Source organism: Pseudogymnoascus verrucosus, assembly GCF_001662655.1.
Source record: "Pseudogymnoascus verrucosus strain UAMH 10579 unplaced genomic scaffold scaffold_65, whole genome shotgun sequence".
NCBI lineage: Eukaryota > Fungi > Ascomycota > Leotiomycetes > Thelebolales > Thelebolaceae > Pseudogymnoascus > Pseudogymnoascus verrucosus.
In genome coordinates this window covers 16,869-39,819 of record NW_017263716.1, presented here as the reverse complement: position 1 = coordinate 39,819, position 22,951 = coordinate 16,869, and the positions used below count along the sequence as shown (strand labels likewise).

At 52.1% G+C, this 22,951-nt stretch overlaps 12 protein-coding genes across 12 annotated transcripts; 5 read left to right on the top strand and 7 right to left on the bottom strand.

Annotated features, from left to right (window-relative positions):
- Positions 1 to 83: 83 nt before the first annotated feature.
- Positions 84 to 1,930, bottom strand: VE01_09513 (uncharacterized protein). Its single transcript, XM_018278926.2, has 3 exons — positions 1,680 to 1,930; positions 1,134 to 1,598; positions 84 to 1,086 (listed from the first exon to the last, which is right to left on the bottom strand). The coding sequence occupies exons 1-3, from the start codon at positions 1,858 to 1,860 to the stop codon at positions 242 to 244; spliced, it is 1,491 nt and encodes a 496-aa protein (XP_018125996.1). The 5' UTR covers positions 1,861 to 1,930; the 3' UTR covers positions 84 to 241.
- Positions 1,931 to 2,025: 95 nt separating this feature from the next.
- Positions 2,026 to 4,193, top strand: RAD52 (DNA repair protein). Its single transcript, XM_018278925.2, has 2 exons — positions 2,026 to 2,149; positions 2,201 to 4,193. The coding sequence occupies exons 1-2, from the start codon at positions 2,142 to 2,144 to the stop codon at positions 3,873 to 3,875; spliced, it is 1,683 nt and encodes a 560-aa protein (XP_018126016.1). The 5' UTR covers positions 2,026 to 2,141; the 3' UTR covers positions 3,876 to 4,193.
- Positions 4,074 to 5,689, bottom strand: VE01_09511 (uncharacterized protein). The gene is made up of 3 exons (XM_018278924.2): positions 5,334 to 5,689; positions 5,043 to 5,259; positions 4,074 to 4,932 (listed from the first exon to the last, which is right to left on the bottom strand). Exons 1-3 carry the CDS (start codon positions 5,416 to 5,418, stop codon positions 4,281 to 4,283), a joined length of 954 nt encoding a protein of 317 aa, XP_018125995.1. The 5' UTR covers positions 5,419 to 5,689; the 3' UTR covers positions 4,074 to 4,280.
- Positions 5,690 to 5,888: 199 nt separating this feature from the next.
- On the top strand, positions 5,889 to 8,036 carry SCS2 (phosphatidylinositol-binding protein scs2). Its single transcript, XM_018278923.2, has 7 exons — positions 5,889 to 6,261; positions 6,319 to 6,389; positions 6,446 to 6,468; positions 6,542 to 6,600; positions 6,660 to 6,775; positions 6,831 to 6,962; positions 7,023 to 8,036. Exons 1-7 carry the CDS (start codon positions 6,222 to 6,224, stop codon positions 7,488 to 7,490), a joined length of 909 nt encoding a protein of 302 aa, XP_018126015.1. The 5' UTR covers positions 5,889 to 6,221; the 3' UTR covers positions 7,491 to 8,036.
- A 41-nt stretch (positions 8,037 to 8,077) lies between these two features.
- VE01_09509 (uncharacterized protein) lies at positions 8,078 to 9,434 on the bottom strand (the record flags this gene model as incomplete). Its single annotated transcript, XM_018278922.2, has 2 exons — positions 8,078 to 9,169; positions 9,225 to 9,434. 2 exons carry the CDS (start codon positions 9,432 to 9,434, stop codon positions 8,207 to 8,209), a joined length of 1,173 nt encoding a protein of 390 aa, XP_018125997.1. The 3' UTR covers positions 8,078 to 8,206.
- A 602-nt stretch (positions 9,435 to 10,036) lies between these two features.
- Positions 10,037 to 12,565, bottom strand: VE01_09508 (uncharacterized protein; the record flags this gene model as incomplete). Its single annotated transcript, XM_018278921.1, has 2 exons — positions 10,037 to 12,411; positions 12,460 to 12,565. The coding sequence occupies 2 exons, from the start codon at positions 12,563 to 12,565 to the stop codon at positions 10,037 to 10,039; spliced, it is 2,481 nt and encodes an 826-aa protein (XP_018125980.1).
- Positions 12,393 to 14,711, top strand: UTP7 (Small subunit (SSU) processome component). The gene is made up of 2 exons (XM_018278920.2): positions 12,393 to 13,535; positions 13,585 to 14,711. The coding sequence occupies exons 1-2, from the start codon at positions 12,843 to 12,845 to the stop codon at positions 14,551 to 14,553; spliced, it is 1,662 nt and encodes a 553-aa protein (XP_018126008.1). The 5' UTR covers positions 12,393 to 12,842; the 3' UTR covers positions 14,554 to 14,711.
- SEC17 (vesicular-fusion protein S17) lies at positions 14,685 to 16,117 on the bottom strand. The gene is made up of 4 exons (XM_018278919.2): positions 15,879 to 16,117; positions 15,681 to 15,804; positions 15,320 to 15,626; positions 14,685 to 15,261 (listed from the first exon to the last, which is right to left on the bottom strand). The coding sequence occupies exons 1-4, from the start codon at positions 15,909 to 15,911 to the stop codon at positions 14,847 to 14,849; spliced, it is 879 nt and encodes a 292-aa protein (XP_018126009.1). The 5' UTR covers positions 15,912 to 16,117; the 3' UTR covers positions 14,685 to 14,846.
- Positions 16,094 to 16,933, top strand: VE01_09505 (uncharacterized protein). Its single transcript, XM_059464074.1, has 2 exons — positions 16,094 to 16,126; positions 16,178 to 16,933. The coding sequence occupies exon 2, from the start codon at positions 16,196 to 16,198 to the stop codon at positions 16,829 to 16,831; it is 636 nt and encodes a 211-aa protein (XP_059319301.1). The 5' UTR covers positions 16,094 to 16,126; positions 16,178 to 16,195; the 3' UTR covers positions 16,832 to 16,933.
- On the bottom strand, positions 16,872 to 19,524 carry VE01_09504 (uncharacterized protein). The gene is made up of 2 exons (XM_018278917.2): positions 18,808 to 19,524; positions 16,872 to 18,713 (listed from the first exon to the last, which is right to left on the bottom strand). The coding sequence occupies exons 1-2, from the start codon at positions 19,304 to 19,306 to the stop codon at positions 16,924 to 16,926; spliced, it is 2,289 nt and encodes a 762-aa protein (XP_018126011.1). The 5' UTR covers positions 19,307 to 19,524; the 3' UTR covers positions 16,872 to 16,923.
- Positions 19,525 to 19,710: 186 nt separating this feature from the next.
- VE01_09503 (uncharacterized protein) lies at positions 19,711 to 20,596 on the bottom strand. The gene is made up of 3 exons (XM_018278916.2): positions 20,515 to 20,596; positions 20,404 to 20,464; positions 19,711 to 20,351 (listed from the first exon to the last, which is right to left on the bottom strand). The coding sequence occupies exons 1-3, from the start codon at positions 20,573 to 20,575 to the stop codon at positions 20,123 to 20,125; spliced, it is 351 nt and encodes a 116-aa protein (XP_018126006.1). The 5' UTR covers positions 20,576 to 20,596; the 3' UTR covers positions 19,711 to 20,122.
- A 214-nt stretch (positions 20,597 to 20,810) lies between these two features.
- On the top strand, positions 20,811 to 22,807 carry VE01_09502 (uncharacterized protein; the record flags this gene model as incomplete). The annotated part of the gene is made up of 3 exons (XM_018278915.2): positions 20,811 to 20,894; positions 20,954 to 21,541; positions 21,666 to 22,807. Exons 2-3 carry the CDS (start codon positions 21,220 to 21,222, stop codon positions 22,805 to 22,807), a joined length of 1,464 nt encoding a protein of 487 aa, XP_018126007.1. The 5' UTR covers positions 20,811 to 20,894; positions 20,954 to 21,219.
- Between the last annotated feature and the right edge of the window lie 144 nt (positions 22,808 to 22,951).

The window sequence follows — 22,951 nt, the reverse complement described above, 5'->3', positions numbered from 1 at the left end:
CCTAAGTGACGACCACTATGAGGTCCATACTTCCAGCCATGACAGGTGCATATGGAAGGGCAGTCTGGAAGCTTTTGAATTTCCCCATGAGTATCTACTAAGCCTGGCAGCTCCAAAGACTTGGGTAGCATCGACATGACAGGTATATCAGAAGACGGTATTGGGGTGGCATAGAGCAGCGTAGGAAGCCGTTGGATTTAGTAGCCTAAATACCGCTACTTATATTAAACATGGAAAGAACCTATTCGTAAATGCCCTCCTCAAACTTCTCCGGGTCATAAAACCTAGCACTAATGGTATTACCATTAAATATCCTCCCCTCCAACGCATTCACCGCCCTCAACCCACTCAACTGGCTCGTAAACTTCACAAACACAGTCCCCCTCCCCCCTTCCCGCCGGTGAATAAACACCCTCTCAACATTCCCATACTTCTCCCCACACTCCTCCCCAATCTCCTGCATGATCCCTCCATCACCCGCCCCTTCCACTTCAGAGTCGAGATCCATACCATCAACCATCCCCTCTAACACCACAACCTCCGACATAGCCCCAAACTTACCCTCTTCCTCCCCAGCAGGGGTCTTTCGCTTCCCTCCGACTATCTTCCCAATAGCTTGAGGATCCACGAACCCCCCGCCCTCAGAATCAGGTTTCTTCTTCCGCTTCTGAACTTGCACGTGTAGCGCGTTCACGATCCCCGACTCATCGGCGCCAAGACCACTGCCCTTGGACCAGCCATACTTGGACATCAACCTCTGCGCGAAGCCGGCTTGGCCGGGACGACTTGAGCGTGGCTGGTCGCCAGAAGGTTCTTCTTCGTCACCGGTTTCGTTGAGGGCAAGGGCTAGTTCGGCTTCTGAGGCGGGGATTTCGGAGGGGGCGGGGGGGAGGTTGTAGCGGACTGGGGCGCGGGATATGACGCCTGCTGAGAGGGGTTCGGGGGGTGGGGGAGGGGAGTAGGCGGGTGAGGATCTCCCTGGAGCTGGCTCGTGTGAGTCGTCTGGTGGTGGTGGGGGAGGTGCGTAAGATGATGGAGGAGCGAAGGATGGCGGCGGCGCAAAGGAGGGTGGAGGGGCGAATTGATCTGTATGCAATTAGTGATGGCTCATGACTGGATGTATGTATACTTACTACTCATATTCGGGCGTGCAGGCTCCTCATCACTCTCAATATCACTAGAGTACTTCCTACTCTTCCGATGAGCGTAAAGCCTGTCCTTCCACTCCCTCACCTCCCGGATCTGCTCATCACTGTGCCTGTATTCATCGTAACTGCTCGGACGTGACGGGTCGTATATATCATCCCAATCCTGCGCAACAGCGTATTCCTCCCTATTCTTCTTCCGGCGTTTACGCCCCCCGCGTTGTCGCTTTTCCCCGCCGCCATAAAATCCATTCACATCGTCGTCTTCCCCCGCGACAGCCCAGTCGGCCAATGTGCTCTTTGCCGGGGGCCTAGTAGGCGGGGCAATATTGCTCACAGTCTGCTTTGTGGAATCCGGATCGACTGGCGCCGTCGGCCTTGGGAATCCCGGCTTTGGCTTTCCCTTCTGCGATGATAGTTGCGGACGCTTAGTCGGCTGAAATCGTAGTGCGGCTATTCGTTCGCAAAGCAACCAGACGTGAGCAATTCTGAAGTCTACAAGCTAGACTGCTTGGAGGGGTGTTCAATATCTACCAGCATTGATCTGTTGCTTCTTCGCTGAAGCTTCGTCGTCTGCGGCGCCGCTGTCCGTGTTGAATGCGACTGGCGCGCGAGATATGATGGCCGCTGTGTTGGATGAGGATGAGGGATCAAGAAGGTTTGCGTAGAGCGACAGTCCGCCTCTTGGGGCTGCGGGCGTATTCGGATTCGACATAATTAATTGGAAAGAAAGTGAAATCGTGATCTGAGAATTAACTTTCAACCAGAGAGGCCAAGCAGATATCCGTGGTTGGAGGTTATCAAGATATGATCACCTGACCGCGCATTTGGTTCGCGTCTACCTGGAGTTCTAGCGGGGAATCGTAACGCGACTTGTAACCCCAACGTCAACAGGCCGGCATTTCAGAGTTAGGAGCTGATTCACGACGCAGACGATCTCACATCAATGGTCTCGATATATTTGCTATATCCCACTTGCTAGTTACCGTCGCCGCTATGCCTGCGTGAGTACTACAGCACTGTACGGTGAATAGCTGATCCCTAATGTCTTACAGGCCAGGCGACCAGCACAATGGCGGGAATAATACGGCCAATCCATTTGAAGAAGTTAGACCACATATATCCGAATACACAGCCCAGGAGATTGCAAGTCTCCAAAGCAGGTTACAGAAGCAATTAGGCCCAGAGTACATATCATCCAGATCCGGCCCAGGAGGCCAGAAGCTACACTATATCCCAGCAGACAAATGCATCCAGCTTGCCAACGAAGTCTTTGGCTTCAACGGCTGGTCTAGTCAAATCAAAGAACTTCAGGTGGATTTTGTGGACGAGAACCCTACTACCGGCAAAGTCAACCTGGGTCTTTCTGTCATCGTTCGGGTCAGCTTACGAGATGGGACATTCCATGAGGACATCGGCTACGGGCATATCGAAAACTGCAAGGGCAAAGCCGCGGCTTTCGAGAAGGCAAAAAAGGAAGGGACAACAGATGCTATGAAGAGAGCATTGAGGAACTTTGGAAACGTCTTGGGGAATTGTATTTACGACAAGGAGTACCTAGCCAAGGTTACTAAGGTGAAAGTGGCGCCGACTAAATGGGAAGTCGACAATCTTTATAGGCATGGGACTTATGCCACGAAGAAAGAGGAAGCAGCACCTGATGTGCCGGTTTTAAAGCAGGAACCGGATTTGATTCCAAGCGTGACAGCTAGAGGGTCGTTTGAGGATGAGTTTGATGATGGAGCATTCGACGAGACTGACTTTACGTCTGCGTATGATCCGGATTCCCACCCTGACGAGGTAGCGCTCCCAGACGTGCCTCCACCAGCGGCTCTTCACATCAATGCTGGCCGACCAGCCAATGGACCCGGTCCAGCAGCAGCTGCACAGAACAATGCTATGCCGAACCAGGTCAGACAGCCTCAAGCCCGGCCACAGCAAATGCAAGCTCCATCCCGGCCGCAACCTCAAAACGGAGCGCGCCCCCCACAACCACGCCCACAACACCCATCACAGCCCCAAACACCAAATGGCGGCTTATCAAGGTCCAGCTCCGGCGCCGGGCGCGGCATATCTCAGCCACCAACCGCGAACACAACCGGCGGCATCCCCCAAGGCGCTGTTCCCGGCCACGGCCGAGTCCTCAACCAACCCAACAGACAACGAACCCCGCCTCCTCCCCCCAACGGCTCCGCATCCCCCAGTTTCACGAGACCCTCAAACCCAGATGCCGACACCACAAACCAACCCTTCCACCCCCCACCCGACGGCCCCCCCCCAATCGGTTTCTTCTCCGCCAAAGCCGCCCTATCCACCGACGGCCTCGCCCCCGACGGCCTCCCCAAAACCGCGGTGTTTAACCCACACTCCCAGTCCCCCTCCATCCGCAAGACTCCCGGTATCGACCACACGAAGACTATTCCCGTGAATAGGAATTTTAAACAGGCACCACCAGCGGCGGCGGCGGCGGTGGCGCCGGTAGGAAGGGGGAATATCAATGTGGTGAATCCGCAGCTTGATGCGACGAGGCGCGTGGGGGCGCCGGGGAGCCCGAGTCCGTTGGGGAATAGGGGGAGTTATAAGCCGCCTACTATGGTGGGGAAGAGGGCGGGTGATGGGGGTGGGCCGGGGGCGGGGGAGAGGTTGCCGTTGGGGGAGATGCCGATGAATGGTGGGGTGGGGGGTGGGGGGGGGCATGAGGTTAAGAGGCAGAGGATGAGTGGGCCTTGAGGTGGGTGGATGAGATGAATGAGGAGTCTATTGTTAGGAGTTCTGCGGCCGGAAGGAGGGGGAAGTGTCAGCGGTATGACGCTGTGCGTGACCAAATCTGGCGTTTTTGGAAGGAATCGGATATGTCTAATGACCTTGTTGTGGAGAAGAAAATGGAAAGATATCCAAGTGCCCAACTATGACTGCTGTTTTGCTAGCGTTTCTCATTGCAAATTATTAGACAACGCGGAAGATACATTTTTATGACCGCCAGCTAGCCACACTGGTTTTGAAGTTGTCTATAATTAACTTTCTTTATTTCTCATTTGAATTCATGAGGCATCCCAAGTCATCTCTAAGACATGGTTACCAGCCCACCGTATCTAATTCCTTCTTCTGAAAGGACCCGTCCTATATTGTTCCAATTTATTTCACAATCAAGACCCCACTCGGCACCTGACCCACCTCCTTCAGCGTCATCCCAAAGTCCTCAGTCGTATACGTCTTCTTCGGGAAATTCTGCGTAAAGCTCGACACCTCCGTCCCATTCTCCTTCATAATCGCCTCCGCGACCTCAAACAGCGTCGTCTCCGCCGCAAACGTCTTCTGCAAATTCCCCTCCGCCATCTGCAACCTCAGCCTCGCCTCCGTATGATTCGCCACCGGCCTCTTCACCACCGGCACCGCCTGCGCTGCCGTCACCGTCGGATCAGCAGGCGGCGCTCTCCCTTCCCTCTCCGCCTTGGCCTTCTCGGCTTTGATGCGCCGCTCCTCCTTGTCGGCTGCGATCTTCTCCTGGATGCGCTTCTTGGCCGCGATGTCATCGAGTTTCTCCTTGCGCTTTGCGGAGGCTTCTTTGATTTGCTCCTTTTTGGCGAGTTCTTCCTTGGCGTCTTGGACTTCGCGCGTGGACTTCATGCGGATCTTCTCGTTGCGCTTGGCTTCTTCTTTGTCGATTGCGGATTGCTTGGCGCGTTTTGTCGCGAGGGCGGCGCGGAGCTCGTCGAGGCGCTGCTTTTTTTCTTCTTCGGTGAGGGGTTTGATTTCTTCGGTTGATTCGGCGAAGTCTTGGTGTTCACTGGGTGGGGACGTTAGTATGGTTAAGTAAAGTGAAGTAAAGTGAAGTAAGGTTGGAGTGGGTGAAATTGTAATGATGTATCGGATCGGATGGTATGAAAGCTCACGTACGTTTTCGAAGCATGGAACTCGGCCTGTGCTGTGCTCCGGAAGCGCTTTCCACATTCATTGCATATGAGTGATCGCGCTACCTCGCCCTCCTGCAGTGCGGGCGGCTCTTCATTCGCATCTTCGATGGCGGCGTCGACCTTCTTTGGTGCAGCTGCGGCTTTGATCTCCTCTAGCGACTTGTCCTGGTTGTCTTCCAGCCACTGGAGAGCACCTTGAACTATTGGTTGGAGTTAGTCAGTGAATGGCGTTTTCTTTATGACAAGGGTAAGGGTGTATATAAAGCAAACTTACGGCCACCGGTCTTCTTGACTGCCATGTCGGCCCTCTCCTTATCGAAACCCATGTCCACGAGGACATCGAGGTCAGACGATGCCATGGTTGCGGGTTCGTGGCGGGGTAGCGTCGTTGAGCTGTGTTGGTGGCGGAAGATAAGAGAAGGATCGAGAAATAAAATATCGAAGTTGTATTATCGTAGATAGAAGACAGCTAGATATATTTATCTATGAGACTGGTGAAGTATCGGAAGATGCAGAAGAGATGGCGTTGTCGCAGTCCCTGTTTCGTTGGTGGCTTATTATATGGTGGACGAACGATGATTATAGTGGTATCCTATCCTATCCCACACCACAAGTTCCAACCCACCAAGGTGGAAATGAGCATACAGAGCAAACATGATTTTCGGCTCCGGGAACGTCATATGTTTCGCTTAGAAATGCAGACGGAAGGTGTTAGTAGGTGTTAAACCGTGAAGGGTGCACTACCCGCCTACCACCACCGTAATACCGTAGTAGTAGAATGACATGGATGCGACTCTCTCTCTTGTCTCGTAGAATAAGACACACCTGCCTGCCCTCCCCACGATCCAATTCTTCTTCACCTTTTCTTCTCTAACTTTCCTCCTCCTCGTACATTTTATTGATTGCGGTCTCCTACAAATACTATATAATAGTCAGCTTCTTCAGCAACTAAACTCTCCGTCCCCCCACCGCTTGTATTTTGCCTTGCCCTTGTTAGCCTCGCCCCCCGTCCACCCCGATCCACTTCTCGCCTCAGCTACCTACTCCCAAACATCAATCAACCTCCCTCCACGGTATCTGGCCAAAGTTTGGAGCTTCAACCTCTACTCGCCGCACTACTCAACGCAGTCTACACCCTACAGCCTCTACGAATCTCGCAAATATGTCCGTCGAAATCGATCCGCAAGAGCTCGGCTTCCACCGTACGTGGCTCGATCACCCCCAACAGTTTAGGACGGATAACTGAAAGATAGTTCTAGGCCCCTTCACAAGGGAGGTGTCGCAAGTCCTCAAGATCAGGAACCCGAATCTTACTCCCATTGCATTCAAGGTATTATCTCCATTCAGGCGCTTCAAGGCATATTACTGACCCATTTCAATCTGCAGGTCAAGACTACGGCACCAAAACAGTATGCGATCCACCATGCGACCACACCCCCCAGCGCGCAACTTCGGCCATGTCATGCTAACAAACATCTACAGGTACTGCGTCAGACCAAACTCTGGCAGGATAGAGCCGGGAAAGGAAGTCGAGGTTTCAGGTTTGTTCAGCTCGCTCCGCGCACCCGAAAATGCGCTGTCCACTAACCGTCGTACAAAGTCCTCCTACAGGCCATGAAAGTCGAGCCACCCGCCGATACGAGATGCCGCGACAAGTTCCTTGTGCAATCTGTGGCGGTCACCGCTGATAAGGAGTTCACCAACATTTCCCAGATCGTAAGACAGTCTTGTCCCACCACGTCGGAGAAGCTCCCCCCTAACACAGTCGCAGTGGCAGCAAATCGACCAAGCGGAGAAGTCGTCGATCCAGGAGAAGAAGATTAGAGTCGTCTTCCTTGCGGAGGAGAGCGCCGGCCTACCAGCTGTTTCTACGCCTCTTAGAAACGGTGTGAACAGCAGTCTCGTAAGTCCCCTTTACCGGCCCCATCTACCGAATGTGCGGTTCTAACAGCTGGCCTTCCAGAACGATACGACCCCCAATACGGCTGCTCCTCTTTACCACTCCCCATACCAAGAAGAATCCACGCCTCAACGATCGGCACCCCTCTCCGAAGCCACCGGCAACAGATCAGTCTCTGACTCCAAATCCTCACAACTCAGGGCCGAGAGCTCCCCGCTACCCGCCGAGCCAGCCGCGTCAAAGGCCAATGCCAAGGAGAACATCAAGGCGATCCCATCCGCCGTTTCCTCCGCTCTCCCCAACTCAGTCGAGGAGCTCAAGGCTCAGCTGTCGCAGGCCCAAGCCACGATCGCCTCATACGGCCAAGAAGGCGGCCTGAGATTACGCAAGGCCGGCAACGCCCTAGGCGCCGACGAAGTCGTCCCAGCAGCACAGGCAGCCATCAGAACTACATCGCAAGAGGGCGTCCCCGTCCACATCACCGCCGCGCTGTGTCTCCTTACCTTCCTCATCGCCTACTTCTTCTTCTAGACTGAATATACCCACAGCGCGTACCTGGCGATCCAGCCCACGTATCGAGGAGTTCCGGGGCGATGTGATGTGACGATGGAGAGGGAAGGCGATTGTAGCATTTTTCGAAACCGTATACGCGCGCAGACAAACAGACAGACAGACAGACGCTACGTGCCTTTTTCGGGGCGTGACGACTTGGGAGATATGAAAAAGCTGAGGCTGCGGAAGAGGGACGTCATGTCATGTGTCCATTACACATACCCACAGGGCGTGCTTTTGGCAAGAAATCACTACCACTACTACCGTGACGAGAACACAAGATCAGCTCTCTCTTTTTTCCTATTTATGTACTTTTAAGGCCCCTACGTACAAGATGGCGGGCGAGCGCGGTGGCTGGGGGTACTGGTAATGCGTCCACAGTACGTTGAAGGCCCTGCGTGAGCTTCGTGGTTTCTTACATACCGGCTCCAAGTTCCTTTTATAAGTTCTTTCGCACCACCACCACAGCATACTTTTTTTTTAGGTTCTTTTACGAGGAGGAGGCGGGGGTTTCATGATCATGGTTCTATAATTCGAATACGAGTCATTGATCCTGATATTAACTTGAACCTTTTATAATTGTGAATTACGTACGGCATATGCTACTCTAGTTCTACAGTGAAATCGTCGTACAAATACACCCAATCCCGTAAATAACCACGGGCATATACAACTTCGTATATCATATCTCATCATCAAGCCTGAATCTCCTGCTCCGTCCAAGCTGCCGTCACATTTCCCCCCCCCACCTTCCTCCCCCCCTCCTTCCTCTTAACCCTACAGCTCATCCCCACCTCCTTATCCCAAATAAACTGCCAAATCACATACACCCAACTCTCATGCCTCGGCAGATCCTCATAAAACTCCTTCGCGATCTCATACACCGCCGGCAGCCGACTCCACGGCACAGCTGGGAAATCATGGTGCTCATTGTGCAGCCCCACGTTCCAGGTGAAGAAGTTTAGGGGGCCGTAGTAGGAGTACGTCTCTGGCACAGGCGTATCGAGCTTGGTGCGCGGGTCGCGCGCTTCGCGAGAGAGGTGCGCGAAGACGTAGTGCTCGGCGATGAAGTGGCCGGCTAGGGGATGCAAGCTACCCGCTAGGAAACTGGAGAGGATGAAGTAGAGCAAGGCGTTTCCGCTCGCATACTTGACGAGTCCGATATCGAAGGCTACCTGCACCGCGATATTGAGAAAGTGTATATTCGTCAAGGGGATCTGATAGATCATCATCGGGCGCAGCGCATAGAAGAGGATCTGAAACGTGCAGAAGAACGCCTTCCCCAGAATCGAATCCAAGAACACCGCCTCGAATGCGGTGGGCATATCGGTATCCAACCCATCTACCCCCAGTGACTTGTGGTGCGTGAGGTGGTAGGGGCGGAAGGAGGCGGAGTAGGGGATCCCGATGGGGATGTTTGCAAAGATGGCGAAGAGGCGGTTGGCGAGCGGGGAGCGGAAGGCGAGGTTGTGGCTTATTTCGTGGATGGCGAGGAAGCAGTTTTGGTTTGCGGTTGCGCCGATTATGTACGCGGTGAGGAAGAACTTCCAGGAGAAGAAGGGGGTGTTCCGTAATAGGTAGGCGCAGGTGATTTGGAGGGCCACGACGCAGGTGACGATGTATTTGGTTAGGGGCTCGGGACCGCAGAGTTTGGTGACCTGAGGGGGAGTGTTAGTGGATGGAGGAGGTGGGAGGGAAATTGGGTGAACGTACCTCTGGATGGGCCTTGATAATGGCCATTCTGCGCGTCCGGTGAGGTTCTTCGGTGTATGTCCAGAAGAAATGCTCGTAATTCTCGTCATCTTTGGGTGTTGACGCGGCCTTCGCCTCGCCGTTCCCCTTAGCAGTCTTTACGGCGGTAGTAGTAGCATTGCCGTTGGCTTTCGACTTCGATTGCACGGTCGTTGCTGTGGAATGAGGCATGATGGTGTGTGCCTGTATGAATCGACCCGGGATTGATTCGGTGTCGAGTTGCTGAGGTTGCAGAGGAGAGGGGGGTGGGAAGAGGAGGATATCTCCAAGACCCTGCAGGGTTGATACGAAATGACCCACGCGAATCAATTCTCCCACAGTCGACACGTGATAATAAATTTATTTTTGAAAGGCTTGATAAGGCTGTAATATATTGAATAATATAGAATAATATAAGGATTAATATTTAGATAAGGCGGAGCATTTGTTTCTAGGTTTATGGGTGAAGAAACACGGATTGGCGCGTTCTACAAGATTTATTTCATATTGTGGTGACCAAAATTATAGCCATAGCCACAACGTGGTTTCCCGTTCCTTGTTCCTGGATCGTAAGATCTAATCTTATCGGATAATGCTTACCCCAAGCCCCGCACCGCACGAACAACAAGTTAACCTCAAGTTTGCTACTCAGTCCGAGAACGTCTTCTCACTATTTCAGCACAGATCTCATTAAAGAAGGTTTGAGCGTTTTATCATTGTAACAGGTTAGATCATATTCTTTTCTCCCCAAGACGCCTCATAAAAGCATAAGCATTCCGAAATGCCGTTTATCTCTAAATCGCAACACCACCATCCATATCCGCATCCTGCAATTCCATGCCCTCCAAATCCTCCACCAGGCTAGGCACCTCCTCGTCAACTCCCTTCCACACCCTCGCGTTCCTCGGCCAGACGCGCTTGTACAGACTGACTCCCACGGAATCCTGGGGGTTGATCTTGCCATCGAATGTAGCCTTGAAGTATCCGTGCGTACCAAGCGCCTCCTTGATATATCCACTGCGGCCACGCTTGGTCCATAATTGTAGGGCCTTGAACCACTCCACGTCTTCGCGGTTGAAGAACATGTAGCGGATGGTAACGAGCTTCTTGTGGATCTTGAAGGGGTGGCCAGTAAGGATGATGCGCTTGGCGACGACGCGGGAGGAGGATGGGGGAAGAGATGTGCCCGTTCCAATGAGAATGAGTGGCATCTCTGCTGCCTTAGGATCAGAAGCCAAAGCCTCTGCCGACGGGCGAGTAAAGAATAACGCAGGAACGGAGCCCCAGGTGAGTGGTCCAATGAAGGACGCCACAGCCGAGCGACCTGGGTGCAGGAAGCGATCGAACTTGTGGACGTTGTTCTGGGGGTTTCCAGCTTGAGAGAAGACTGGGTTGATGACGAATCTCCTTGGTCCAACTTGCATGATCATCTCTTGCTTTGAGCGGATGGGCTCGGGGTAGTCTGAGCTGAGCGTGATCTTGAAGTTCAACACTGCCCGCTTGTACTCGTGGCGCAGTAATGAGAACATGGTCGCTGGCTTGGAAGCCTTGAACGACTCGCGGAGGCTCAGGGGAACGTTGCGCAGGTACACGTGGACGCGTGTACCAGCCGGGACACCACCAACGAGGCCCTCGCGAGTAACACGAGCCTTCGATGAGTTGTAATCTTGTATTTGCAGAAGCCTCCTCCAATCCTCTGGCTCGTGGACTCTATCTTCATCTTCCTCCCAGTGACTGGTCCGTAAGCTCTTGAGTCCACGATATCTAGCCAAACGCTCGCGAGCTAGAACTTGAGGCTGGAGCTCAATCTCATCTGGGAATTCAGCGTCCTCGTCTGCTTCGTTGACCTTGCTCTTTCTGAAGGCAGCGATTTGCTCTGCTTCCTGCTCTGCTGACCTGTCCAAGAACAGCTCCGACTGGGGGTATTCTGATGCGGCGTACTCTGTTGGCTCACGTGGAGCCATTCCCTCAACACCATCCTGTGGTAAAGCCTGGGTCTCCATAGCCGTATCCTCTTCCTCGACGTCCTCGAAATCAGAGTCCTCGGATCCATCGTAGCCCAAGTACCAAGCAGCTTGGTAATTCGATGTACCCTTTGGAAGGCGCTTTGGAGCAGCTGGCAAATGTGTCTCATCGTCTGAGAAATAGTGATGATCATCAAGTAGCACACCTCGCTTTTCGGTTCCCGCGACAGATACTCCGGTATCAATGTCAATGTCGTCCATCATAACTTCCTCAGGGGCTAGTTCGTCAAGGTCATCCTGCTCTTCTGTTGGTGTATCCAAGACGTTCTCCGCCTCTGATGCCTCCGCATCCACAGCCATATCGTCCGTCTTAGTATGGCTTTTCTTCGCTGCAAGAGGGGCTGCGACAATCTTCTCAATCTGGAAAGAGCCCCAGTCGCCAACCTGAACGAGTCTGTCGGCCTTGAGTCCCTTGCCACGTACAATACCGGTGAGTACAACATTCTCGCCATCGACTTCCGGCCATTGTGCGTCCTCAACCAGCATCCAACTCCTATCTTCGCGCCACCTCACACCCTTTGGTGATGTGGTGCATAGGGATCGCATCAAGTTGGCGCACTCTTGCCTTGAGTCTAAGCTGTGAACCTTCTCCTGCTCGGGGTGGAAATGGGTGATGTATGATTTCAAGGATCCTTGAACCTGGCCGCGGCGCTTGGGTGGCTCGATGGTGTCCAGGTTTTGCACAACAGAGAATAGTGTCGAGAGTCCCTGGCTTTCGATACTTCGTAGAATAAGCTCTCCTAGATCATCCACCTCCTGCTCTGGCGACAAGATAACCATGACAAAATCCGCGATTCTGCAGGCGTCCATGCAAGCCGCCAAGTCCCTCTTCAGAACAATATATTGGATCTTCTGCTTGAACCGATCGATGTTCGTGCGACAGATGCCCTCCTCTGGAACCTCCGCTTCGACATCCAGGCTTCCGTTCAGCTTCTCCACGGCTTTGGCGGCATCTGCATCTTCGCAGAGCGGTACAACCGCAATTATTCTCGGTGCGCCCTCGCGGCCATTGAATACGCTGCTGTCTCTCAGGTGTTCCTTGTGCTTGGTGAGTTGCTTCTGGCGGGCCTGGTTTCGTCGGTCTAATTTCGACATAAGTTGCTGGTGAGGAGTTTTCCGAGCTGAGGATCCATCTTGGACCTTGCCTATAAAATGTCAGTTTTTATTATTTCATGTTGTACCGAAAATCATACCCTTCATAATCTCCTTCAGGGCACCTTTGGTGGATTTGCGCGCCTTGAAAGACTTGTGCGCCACCTTAGTGGTGCTCCTATGGGAGTGACCAACAGTTGCAGGCATCTTGCCGCTGCCTCCGGCTTTGAATCTGTACGGTAAATTTAATGAGGCCACCTTGACGTGCAGAAAATCGTGTACTGCTACAGATTTTGGAGGGGCGTCAACGTGGGGAAGTCCAGTCTCTGTCCAAAAAATTATTATCTGTGCGCGGGTCGCTGCCCGATAAGAGCGATTAGATCCCTCGAAATCTTGGCAACCAAAAAAGTTAACAATCCAGCCTCTTCCTTGCGACGGGAGCCACACGAACATTTCTCAAAACCACGCCGTTTACGATTCCGATATGTCGGACGCTGTAGATACAATTGACAATACGGTCACGGAGGTCAGCCCGAATAATGCTGGCCCGATAAGGACGCAACGCACTCCGGCTTTCGGAAAAGATCAAGTGTCTCAGCTGCGCAGGCGGCAAGAGGCGCAACGAGACTATGGCCGCGGTCGCAGAATACCCGTGAAGGGAATTAAAGACAAGAAATTACGAGGAAATCTCAAGCTTCTTGAGAGCAAATACAAAAATGCGACATTGAAAGCGAAGGATGCCGAGATCCTGCTCGAGAACGAGGGCGGGTTCCTCGAACCAGAAAATGACCTCGAAAGGACGTACAAAGTCAAGCAGGACGACATCAAGGGCAGCGTAGCGCTCGAAACGGCGAAGAAGGGATTTGAGTTGAAGTTGGATAGCCTGGGACCATATGTGTTCGACTACACGAGGACTGGAAAGGACTTGCTCCTTGCTGGAAGGAAAGGTCATGTCGCAACAATGGACTGGCGCGATGGGAAGCTCGGATGCGAGCTGCAACTCGGCGAGACAGTTCGAGATGCAAAGTGGCTGCACAACAATCAAATGTTTGCGGTTGCGCAGAAGAAGTATGTCTACATTTACGACAGCCACGGAGTTGAGATCCATTGCTTGAAGAAGCATATCGAGGTCACCAACATGGAGTTCCTCCCATACCACTATCTATTAGCTACGGTGGTAAGTCAAAACGGTCAATATTTACAGTCAATTTACTAATACAAGGTAGGGTAATGCTGGATATCTCAAATACCAAGACACATCAACTGGTCAGGTTGTCATCGAAATCCCAACCCGCCTTGGATCCCCCACCTCGCTCAAACAAAACCCCCACAACGCAATCCTCCATATGGGGCACCAAAACGGAACCGTCACACTGTGGTCGCCCAATTCTACCACTCCTCTTGTTAAACTCCTTGCTCATCGCGGACCCGTCCGCTCGATAGATATCGATCGTGAGGGCCGCTACATGGTATCCACTGGCCAGGATATGAAGATGTCCGTGTGGGATATCCGCATGTTCAAGGAGGTTAACAGCTACTTCACCCGCCGACCCGCTTCTTCCGTAGCTATCTCAGATACTGGCCTCACGGCAGTCGGCTGGGGGACGCAAACCTCGATTTGGCGCGGCCTATTCACCAAGCACGCTCTGGACCAAGAGAAGATCCAAAGTCCATATATGGCTTGGGGCGGCGAAGGTAAGAACATCGAGCGGGTTCGTTGGTGTCCATTTGAAGATGTCCTCGGTGTATCTCACGACGCCGGGTTCTCTTCGATCATCGTACCAGGAGCCGGAGAGGCCAACTACGACGCTCTGGAAATCAACCCATACGAGAACACCAAGCAGAGACAGGAGACCGAAGTCAGGACACTGCTCAACAAGCTGCAGCCAGAGATGATCTCGCTCAACCCCGAATTCATCGGAAACCTCAACCTCCAGACTGATGAGCAGCGCAAGGCTGAGAAGGATCTGGATAAGGCACCAGCTGAGCTTTTGGCTGGTGTCAAGAATAGAGGGAGAGGCAAGAATAGCAGTCTGAGGAAATACCTCAGGAAGAAGGGTGGCAGGAACATCATCGATGAGAAGAAGCTCAAGATTATGGAACTGAGGAATAGCCAGAGTGAGAAGAGGATCAAGGAGGCGGAGCAGGAACTGGGACCTGCACTGGGTCGCTTTGCGAAGAAGGGAGGCGCCTGAGTTTGGCTGTAATATCCGTTGGTAGATTTTCAGCTTCTCGGCTTAGCATTGTTTGGCGTTATTAGGGGTGGGTTAGGAAGGTATCACTTGGGATATTGCTGCCTTCATGACAAAGGCATAACAGGAAGAATGACTGCGAGTTAGTTTTAAATAATAAGCCTACTCTCTTCATTAAAACAAAAGTGTACCATGGGAACCTCGTTGATTGTTCTGTTTGCTCCAAATAACCAACCCAACAAATAATTAAACCAACGCCGTATCTACCCCACGTCGTTACCACCCCCCCGATCTCTCTATGAGAAGTCCTCTTCCTTCTCCTCAATTGCATTCTTAATCTTCAACAGAATCGCCGTCTTCCAGTTATCCAACTTGCTCATCTGATCGTACTGGAACAGCTTATCTCCAAACGCCACCTGATCTCCCGCATCAACTGCCTCGGCGAGGTCTACCAGTAGCTGGTGCTCCTTGGTGCTCGCAAACGTAGAATCCAAAGTCCGGTACTTCTCGAAGGCGCGGTTCACAGCGACCATATCGCCAATGGCCAACAGACAGAGACCTGCCTTCAGGAAGTAGTCCTTTACAGACCACTTCATGAGGTTGTTGCTTACGGCCGAGGTAGCCACCTTCTCGAAATGCTCGACCGCCTTGTAGTAGTCGCCGTCGAGGGCAGCTAGTTCTCCAACCTTGAGGTACAGTTTATTTGCCAATCTGAACAAGCTCATGTTAGTGAAGCTCCACCATCGGAATAGTTTAGGCCGCTACATACGCCTCAGCATTATCGCTCTCAAACCAGCTTGCAGCCATCTCGTAGCTCTCGATCGCCTTCTTCTGGTCGCCTATTTCCTGCTCATAAAGCTCCGCGAGATTCTGCTTATGTGTTGCCGCCCGGCGGAAGTTGCCCTTCCCTGTGTAGTGGTTGATCGCAAGATCCAGACACCTCGCCGCATCCAACGGATCTGACTTGCGGTACACCTTGAACGCCTCCACATACGTATTCGCCGCATCGTCTGGCTCGGAAAGCTTCGACAGCTGGATAGAGGCCGCGCTCTCGAAGGCTTGGCCAGCTTCCTTAGCTGTGGCGTGGGGTTAGTGGGGTCGTGGTATGGGTGTTCGGGGTTGCGACGTACTCAGCTTCTGCATTCGAAATGCGTTGGCCGCTTGTGTGTAGAGATCTGCTGCATTTTCCCATTTTTCTCCCCTTCCGCCGAAAAGGCTGAAGCCTCCGCCAGCTCCCGATGCTGCCTTGTCCGCCTGGAGTCGGTGTCAGTGTGAGCTTGTAGTCGCAGCGCTGCGGGGTATATAGGACGCAAAGGATGAAAGCATACCTTCTGTAGAAGGGCACGTGGATCTTGTGCCATTTTACTTTGAGGATGTGAGAATCCCTTAAATGTATGATTATTTTTATGTGTGCTCTGTGTTTTTGTTGAACTTTAGTGGTATCAAAAGGAGGGGTGGTTGTTCAATATGTCGCACCAAGCCAAGCTTGGCTCTGACGCGGTGGCATGGATACTTCCCGCCTTAGCGTCATTTTCGCATCAGAATCCCATCAAGGTGCCATGACCAGCATCGAAAGGTACGAATAAACATATTCCCAATTGCAAATGCGTGGCTAATGTTATTATAGCCGTCATATATATTGTATATGATGCCAGTGGCAGTATGGCTTCGCTCCCGGGCGAGTCTGCGCTTCGCAGCATTGGCATCAAAATCTAGAACACCCTTGACGAGGACATACTCCGCCAAACGAGTACTAGAAACCGAAGCAGACACGGCGGAATTCCTCTCGAAACCCAGCTGGTCTGTTAAATCTCTCCTCCCATCAGCCTCAGATGCGGCTGCCACGCCTTCAACCACGCCCGCGCAACTCTCTCACCTACTCCGATTATCCGCATTGCCACAACCAAAAGATGCTGCGGAGGAAGAAAGCATGATCGCAATGCTAGAATCACAACTTCACTTTGTTAGGGAGATACAAAAGGTTGATACTACGGGTGTAGAGCCTCTCCAGGCTATCCGCGAAGAGACTAAGGAGGCGTTGGCAGAACGTACTATTGGGCTGAAAACGCTCGAGGATGCATTGGCACTGGAAGAGTTCAAAGGGAAGATGAAGAGGCCAAGGAGAAGAGAGAGCGAACGCAAAAAGATAAAACAAAGCACGATCGAGAGTCTAGAGGAATTAGAGGGCGAAACTGGGGTGGAGGATCGCCACTGGAAACCGCTCTCCACAGCTAACAGAACGACTGGGGAGTACTTCGTTGTTAAGAATAAGAAGGATTAATTGTAACATCACAAGCAAAGGGAGACATAAATTCATTGGTATCCTAGCTAAACTCTCACGTACTAAAATCTCAAAAACATAAATAAACAATCTCAGAAGTGCATCTGCTCAATTGGCTCATGCAGCTTGTCGTCGTCCTCTTCAGCTCCTGATCGCTCAGGCCTGCTGAACGCGTTTCCCCAGGGTTGTGATTTCTCTGGCACATCCTCTATGTTGGCCTGTGGTTTATCCTGCTCTAGGTTGTCATTCTTGCTCTTCTCGTCCGTCTCAGAAGCTGGCTTGACGTCGTCGTCTATGTTGGCCCGAGATTTATCCTGCGCATGGTCATCCTTATCCTTTTCGGATTTCGTCTCGGCAACTGGTTTGTCTGCGCCAAAATCAATAAGATCCTCATCAGGATCAGTTATCTCTCTCAGCTTCTCCTCGTCCTCTCTATCAAGCAAGGCAATCGTTTCCGCTTCCCTTGCCACCTCCCCACGGTCAATGTCCTCCCAACCAATCTTTTGTAGGATAACGCCGACAAGATATTGGTATCTCAGATGCCCAGAAACTATACCACTAACATTTACATTCTCAATCCCGCTGACGTCTCCAATCTGTTGTAGGCCGGCAACGCCAAGTTGAATGCTACTAGTGCGGTATAGGAATCCCAGAATATAGTCATTCTCAGAGTAGACGTTCACAAGCCTTCCACTGACAACGCTTTTCATAGCACGCCAGAAAGGACCATCTGAAGGACAGGGAGCGCCTATCAAGACGGCTGATTCGACAAGACCAAATGCCTTTCTTTCTGCAAGGGACATCAGACACGAGTATATTACTCTGGCGCCTAAACTGTAGCCGATCAGAGTTACCGGCCGCTCTCCCTGTGCCTTGTTGATTATTGCATCTGCAAGCACCAAGCCTGCCTTATCCGCTCGGTTCTTCGCAACACTGAACGGATTGTCCAAAACCTTGCTGGCTTTCAAAAAGCTCAAAGGCCAGAGAGCGAACATTAGGCTTCCAAAAATTGTCCGCGCAATGATCTCCTTCTTCGCCACCGTCCACGCTGCAGACTTAAGAACAGACTCCATGGATGTACCAAGGTTCATGAGCGCTTTCAGTTCCCATCGGAGGGCGAATATCTCGCTCTGATGACCAAGTGCTCTCCACGGGCTGATGATATCCTCTCTCTGGGTAAGCCACCCACTAATCCCGATCGTCACGCGTAGTCGCCTATCTTCGGCGGGGATTTCTGCAGTTTTCTTTGCTTTTCTAGTCGAGCCTCGCAGCGGAAGAAATGCAAAATCCTCGACCTCTTTGGCGTACATGTCCATCATCTGTCCCGTCATCCTACCACCATAGGCTCCAAATAACGCTCCGACTATAACTCCACTCTGAGCCAGTGCGCCGAGGAGGCCTGCAGCTGCTGTTGCGCCTAGGCCAAGGCCTCCCATTATGGTACCTAGTCCGGCAGCTACCAGAGGGGCAGCGAGACCACCTGTAATTCCTATTAAGGCAGCTCCTGCAATTCCAGCAAGTCCAACTTTCCACCTTCGTGCCGTTTGGTTCTCTTCACCTCTTTTCTTGGCTTCTTCCTCGGCCGACATGTGTTTTGCCGCCTCAAGAAGTGTTTTGGCAATTTTGACTTCGTCTTCTGTGAGGGTCTCGAGCGGAAGATGGAGCGACGAAGCCATGTAGAGGAGTAGAATTCGGGAATGAGCTTCATAATGCTCGAGTGATAGTAGCAACAAAAGGGTTGAATTCAATATGAGAACCCGCTTCTTCTTCGTCAGTGATAGCAATGTAGTTGATACTGGAGGGTAAAGGTGAATAAGAGCGGCGTCGGCCCTGTCATTTTCTTCTTCGTCGTCTTCTTCGGTATTGACATTGTCTTTTGATTCTTCATTCACGAAGTTTGTTAGCATATACTAGCTGGAACGGACATATATACGTAGAGGTTGAATGGAGTAATCCAAGGAGAAATGGGTAGGCACTTTTGAATATATCAGACATCCCAACAACCTTGTACTCTGGTCTCGCCGGAGGGCCCGACGCCGCGGGTGCGAAATTCTTTGCTTCTTCGCGCTTGCCATCCGTGGCCTCTGAGGTATTGAGGACATCTCCAACTCTTCCCAGTACGGACATCTCCCATTTTTGAAAGTGTTGCAACGCTAATTTCTTCAACTCTTGCATCTTTGGTCCCGATATCTCTTTCTCCCGCTTCTCCCGTAAAGCTTGGGCTTTTTCCTGCTCTTCACTCGAAGCTTGATCCTGATCCGCATTCGGATTCTTGCCGTCAAGGTTTTGGTCCTGAGGCTTCTCAGACGTAAAAGACGCATCAAAGGTATCCAAGGTCCTCTTTTTCATGAGCTCCATAATATCTGCCACGAGAAGGGTAAACCCCTCTCGCTGCTCCCCAGATAAGAGGGTTTTGAGGTCATTTTCTTGGTCACCATCGCCATCTTTCTTCCCGTTTCCCGCTCTTGTAGACATGTTGATTCTCTTATCAACGCTACGTTATAGTACAGAACGGAGCTCTATTACATGCCCAGCGTGCCACGGGGTGGCCTTGAAATGCGAAAGCGAAGATGGAATAGCTTGATGCTGTTGTTCAGTGTGTTCTCTAGCAGACCAACATCATCGACGTCACCTTACAGTTCGTTTGAATCCTGGTTGGGTTGAATGTGTGATGCACAGGACTTGATTGGAAGGTTGCAACACAAGGCTGCATTTCCCCGCGATTGCGCTGTAAACAATGACGAGGCTGACACATACTCGCCGTCCAAGTCCAAGGGTCTAAGGGACCTTGTCCATGTGATAATTGATCCTACGATTAAAACTGGCTGGTATAATTTTTTACTTTAGCTTGACTCCTAAGTAATCAGCCTATTGGAATACAGCAATATATTAATGACTGCTTTCAGTTGTCAAGATCCCGTATTTTATTAGAGTTACTATAAACACTTAAAGTGGCGACAGAGCCTATGGGCTACTCATAGCCTTGAGTATCTGAGAGCCCTTTATCCTATCCACAGTTGCTATAAACACTCAAATCAGCAGCAGGGCCTATGGGTTGTCTTTAGCCACTAAGTGACTCTTATTTCCTGGTCCAAATTTCCGACGATTAAAGAAACACCCAGTCATTGAACATCCATCTATTATACACCTCTATCCTGAGAACTCCTCCAAGTAAATCACCAACATATACTCGTACATATAACCTTCCATCGCAAATCTCTCAGTCTAACATAATACAACTCTATTCCGAATGTGACACGTCAAACTTCCGTTCTAAGCCCAGCTCAGCTACTACTTCGACGACTCATCAGGCTTTTGGCCCTTCGTAATTGTCTGGGATATTTCATTGGTGGGTGATGAAATATTTGAAGGTTTATCCCAGAACTTTGCAGCCGTCTGCCAAACGTTTGATTTGCTTTGGAGAGCTTCAGCAGTTGCCTCTGAGCGGCTTGCATCAGCTGCCGCTTTTATCGATGCGGTAACCTCCTTGTCCAGCGGTTTATCACCTTCCTCTAGCCTCCTAGAAATATATCAGTATTGTTCAATATCACATCATATATAAAGCAACAAACCTAGCTTTCTCCGCCCGCTCTTGAGCTTGCTCCTCGAATGCTGGACCGAAAGCCCAGAGAGCTTGTATCTTTTAGCACATGTGACAAATCATGTAATTGGGCAAAACATACCATTGGCAACTCCAAAACCGACCGCAAAGACGACCGGAATGAACGCGCGACCTTTAGACATCGTATATATGTTTCAGTGATATTGCTCGTGATTTGACTATCCTGGACGTTGGAGCGATTTCAATGAAAACGGTTCACGTGATATCGGTGATAAATTTATCCGCAATATCTCATTATAGCCTTAGAAACAAGTCTTAACGCCTTATTTCTCTACATCTATGCCCTATATTTCAGGTATCTATATTTTATGATTCGATTCCGCCTCGGTACAACTGTAGTACTGGACTCAATACTAGACTCAACACTAGACTCAAATATACCCACACAGAGCTGTGTCAACTTGTATAATTCAGAACAGAGAACAGCACCATTTTTGACAAGTACCATACATATTTCTCCACACTTTACAATCAAATCGCCGTAGCTAATCCATAGCTAGGTCCACTCACTGGACTGGGGAACAATCTGCTGCACAAAAAACATCCTATACAAACACGCGACCAGCTTCTACCTTCCCCATCACTATATTCACAATAATCCCCAATATTCACAATATTTACAATAACGTGCACATGCATCCCATTCACATCTCACACTCATAGGGAAAGGAATTTGGAATAGCGCCGCATCCCATACGGGAAGGGCAAGCCACTCACTTCACTACCCCGCCACCGCACGGCGAGCCTCCAACCAACCCCTCACATCATGGGGCAACAACCAAGGAAATCCAGCCAGTCCGGTGACCACCACCCCATCGACGACGCAGCCGCCACAGCTACCGCCCAGAGCGATGATCTCAATAGTCTCCGCGGCGATGGGATCAATCCCTCACCACCATCGAATTCCGAGCTCCTCGGTCAACCAGGCGCTGAGTTAAGCGCTGCGCAACAAATACTACCTGTCACTGCCGCTAGTGTGTCTGAGAGCGTCGACGTCGTCGATGCTCCCAATGTGGCGTCCCAGACGACAGAGTCCAGGCCTCTAGAGAGCCACGAGACCTTCCTGCAAGGGGCCGATCCAACAGACCGTGAGTCGCCCCGAACCCCCTTCCTTCCCTTCTCTACAAAACCGCGGTGAAGCATGTAATCCGCGTATGCGGCACGCACCGAGCATATAAGTACAACGAGCTAACCCGCATCTCCCCCATCCAGTCGCCAACCCCGCATTAATAGTTCGAACCTCCGCACCCGCCCCCGTCTCCACGCCCTTCGCGGACGCCAATGCGCCGTCGCCGCTCTCCCCATCTAACCCCCCAAGCCTCACCTTCCCAACGCGCAGCAACACCGAGTTCATCGCCTCCTTCCCCCAGACCGGCACGCCCACCACGGGCACCACCAACAGCACGATGCTCTTCCTTCCCAACGGCGCCGCCGCCGCGCACCGCCGCCGCTCCATGGCCACCACCCCCGCCTTAACAGAGTACGAAGCCGACCTAACGAGCAAAGACCGCCTCAAGCAAAAAGAAGCCGTGCGCAACCTCCTCGCCTCCAGAATCCGCAACGACTGGTCCTTCCCCGACAAAATCGACCTCGTCGCGCTAGAACCCTCAGAAGAGGCTCTCCCCGAAGGCGACCCCGCGGATCCTACAACCTGGATCGAGCGCGGGGACTGGCTGAGCGAGATGTCTGAGAGCGAGGAGAGCGATGGGGGGCTCGCGCAGACGAGTACGAATTCCACGAGCGGATCGGCTAAGGCGCCGAAGACGAAGAAGAAGAAGATAAACCCTTTCCGATTCGACTCCCCAGACGGCGTGGGCGAGGCGCTCCGCCGGTCTGCAGACCGCAGGAAACTCCGTCGCCAGCGGAAATTACAGGAGGAACTAGCATACAACGAGGGACTACGCTGCTTCACCGCCCGCCGAAACGCCTGGACCAACGCCCGAATCGTGCGCCGTCCCCGATGCGCGCCCACATCCCCCACATCCCCCTCCGGCGAGAAACCCCCAGAAGACGACGAACCCATCCTCGACACACTCGTCCCCGTCGCCCCTCCCCTCCTCCCCCCCTCCACCCCCATGCGCCGCAACATCACCAGCCGCGCGCACAGCACCATTTACGACAAAGTGGTGATGCAGAGCCAAACACCCATGTGTCCGATTAATCTGCAGACGGTGGTGAGTAGTTGCGTGGACGGGTGGAAGAGAGATGGCGAGTGGCCGCCTAGGGGCACGGAGCCGGAGGCGGGTGTGGCGAGACGGAGGGCGGATGTCGCGGCGCAGGCGCAGGCGCAGAAGGGGGTGTGGAGGAGGAGTTTGCAGAAGGTTTTTGGGAGGGGGGGGCCGGAGATTGTGTAGCGGGGGTAGAGAGGTTGGATGGCGTTTTTGGGTTGGGTGGGGGGAGTATGGGCTGTTTAGGCCGGGCATGATTTTATGAGTTTTGGGTTTTGGGATTTGAAGAAGGGGGGAGGGAGGTGGGTTGCATGTCATATAGTGGTTGAT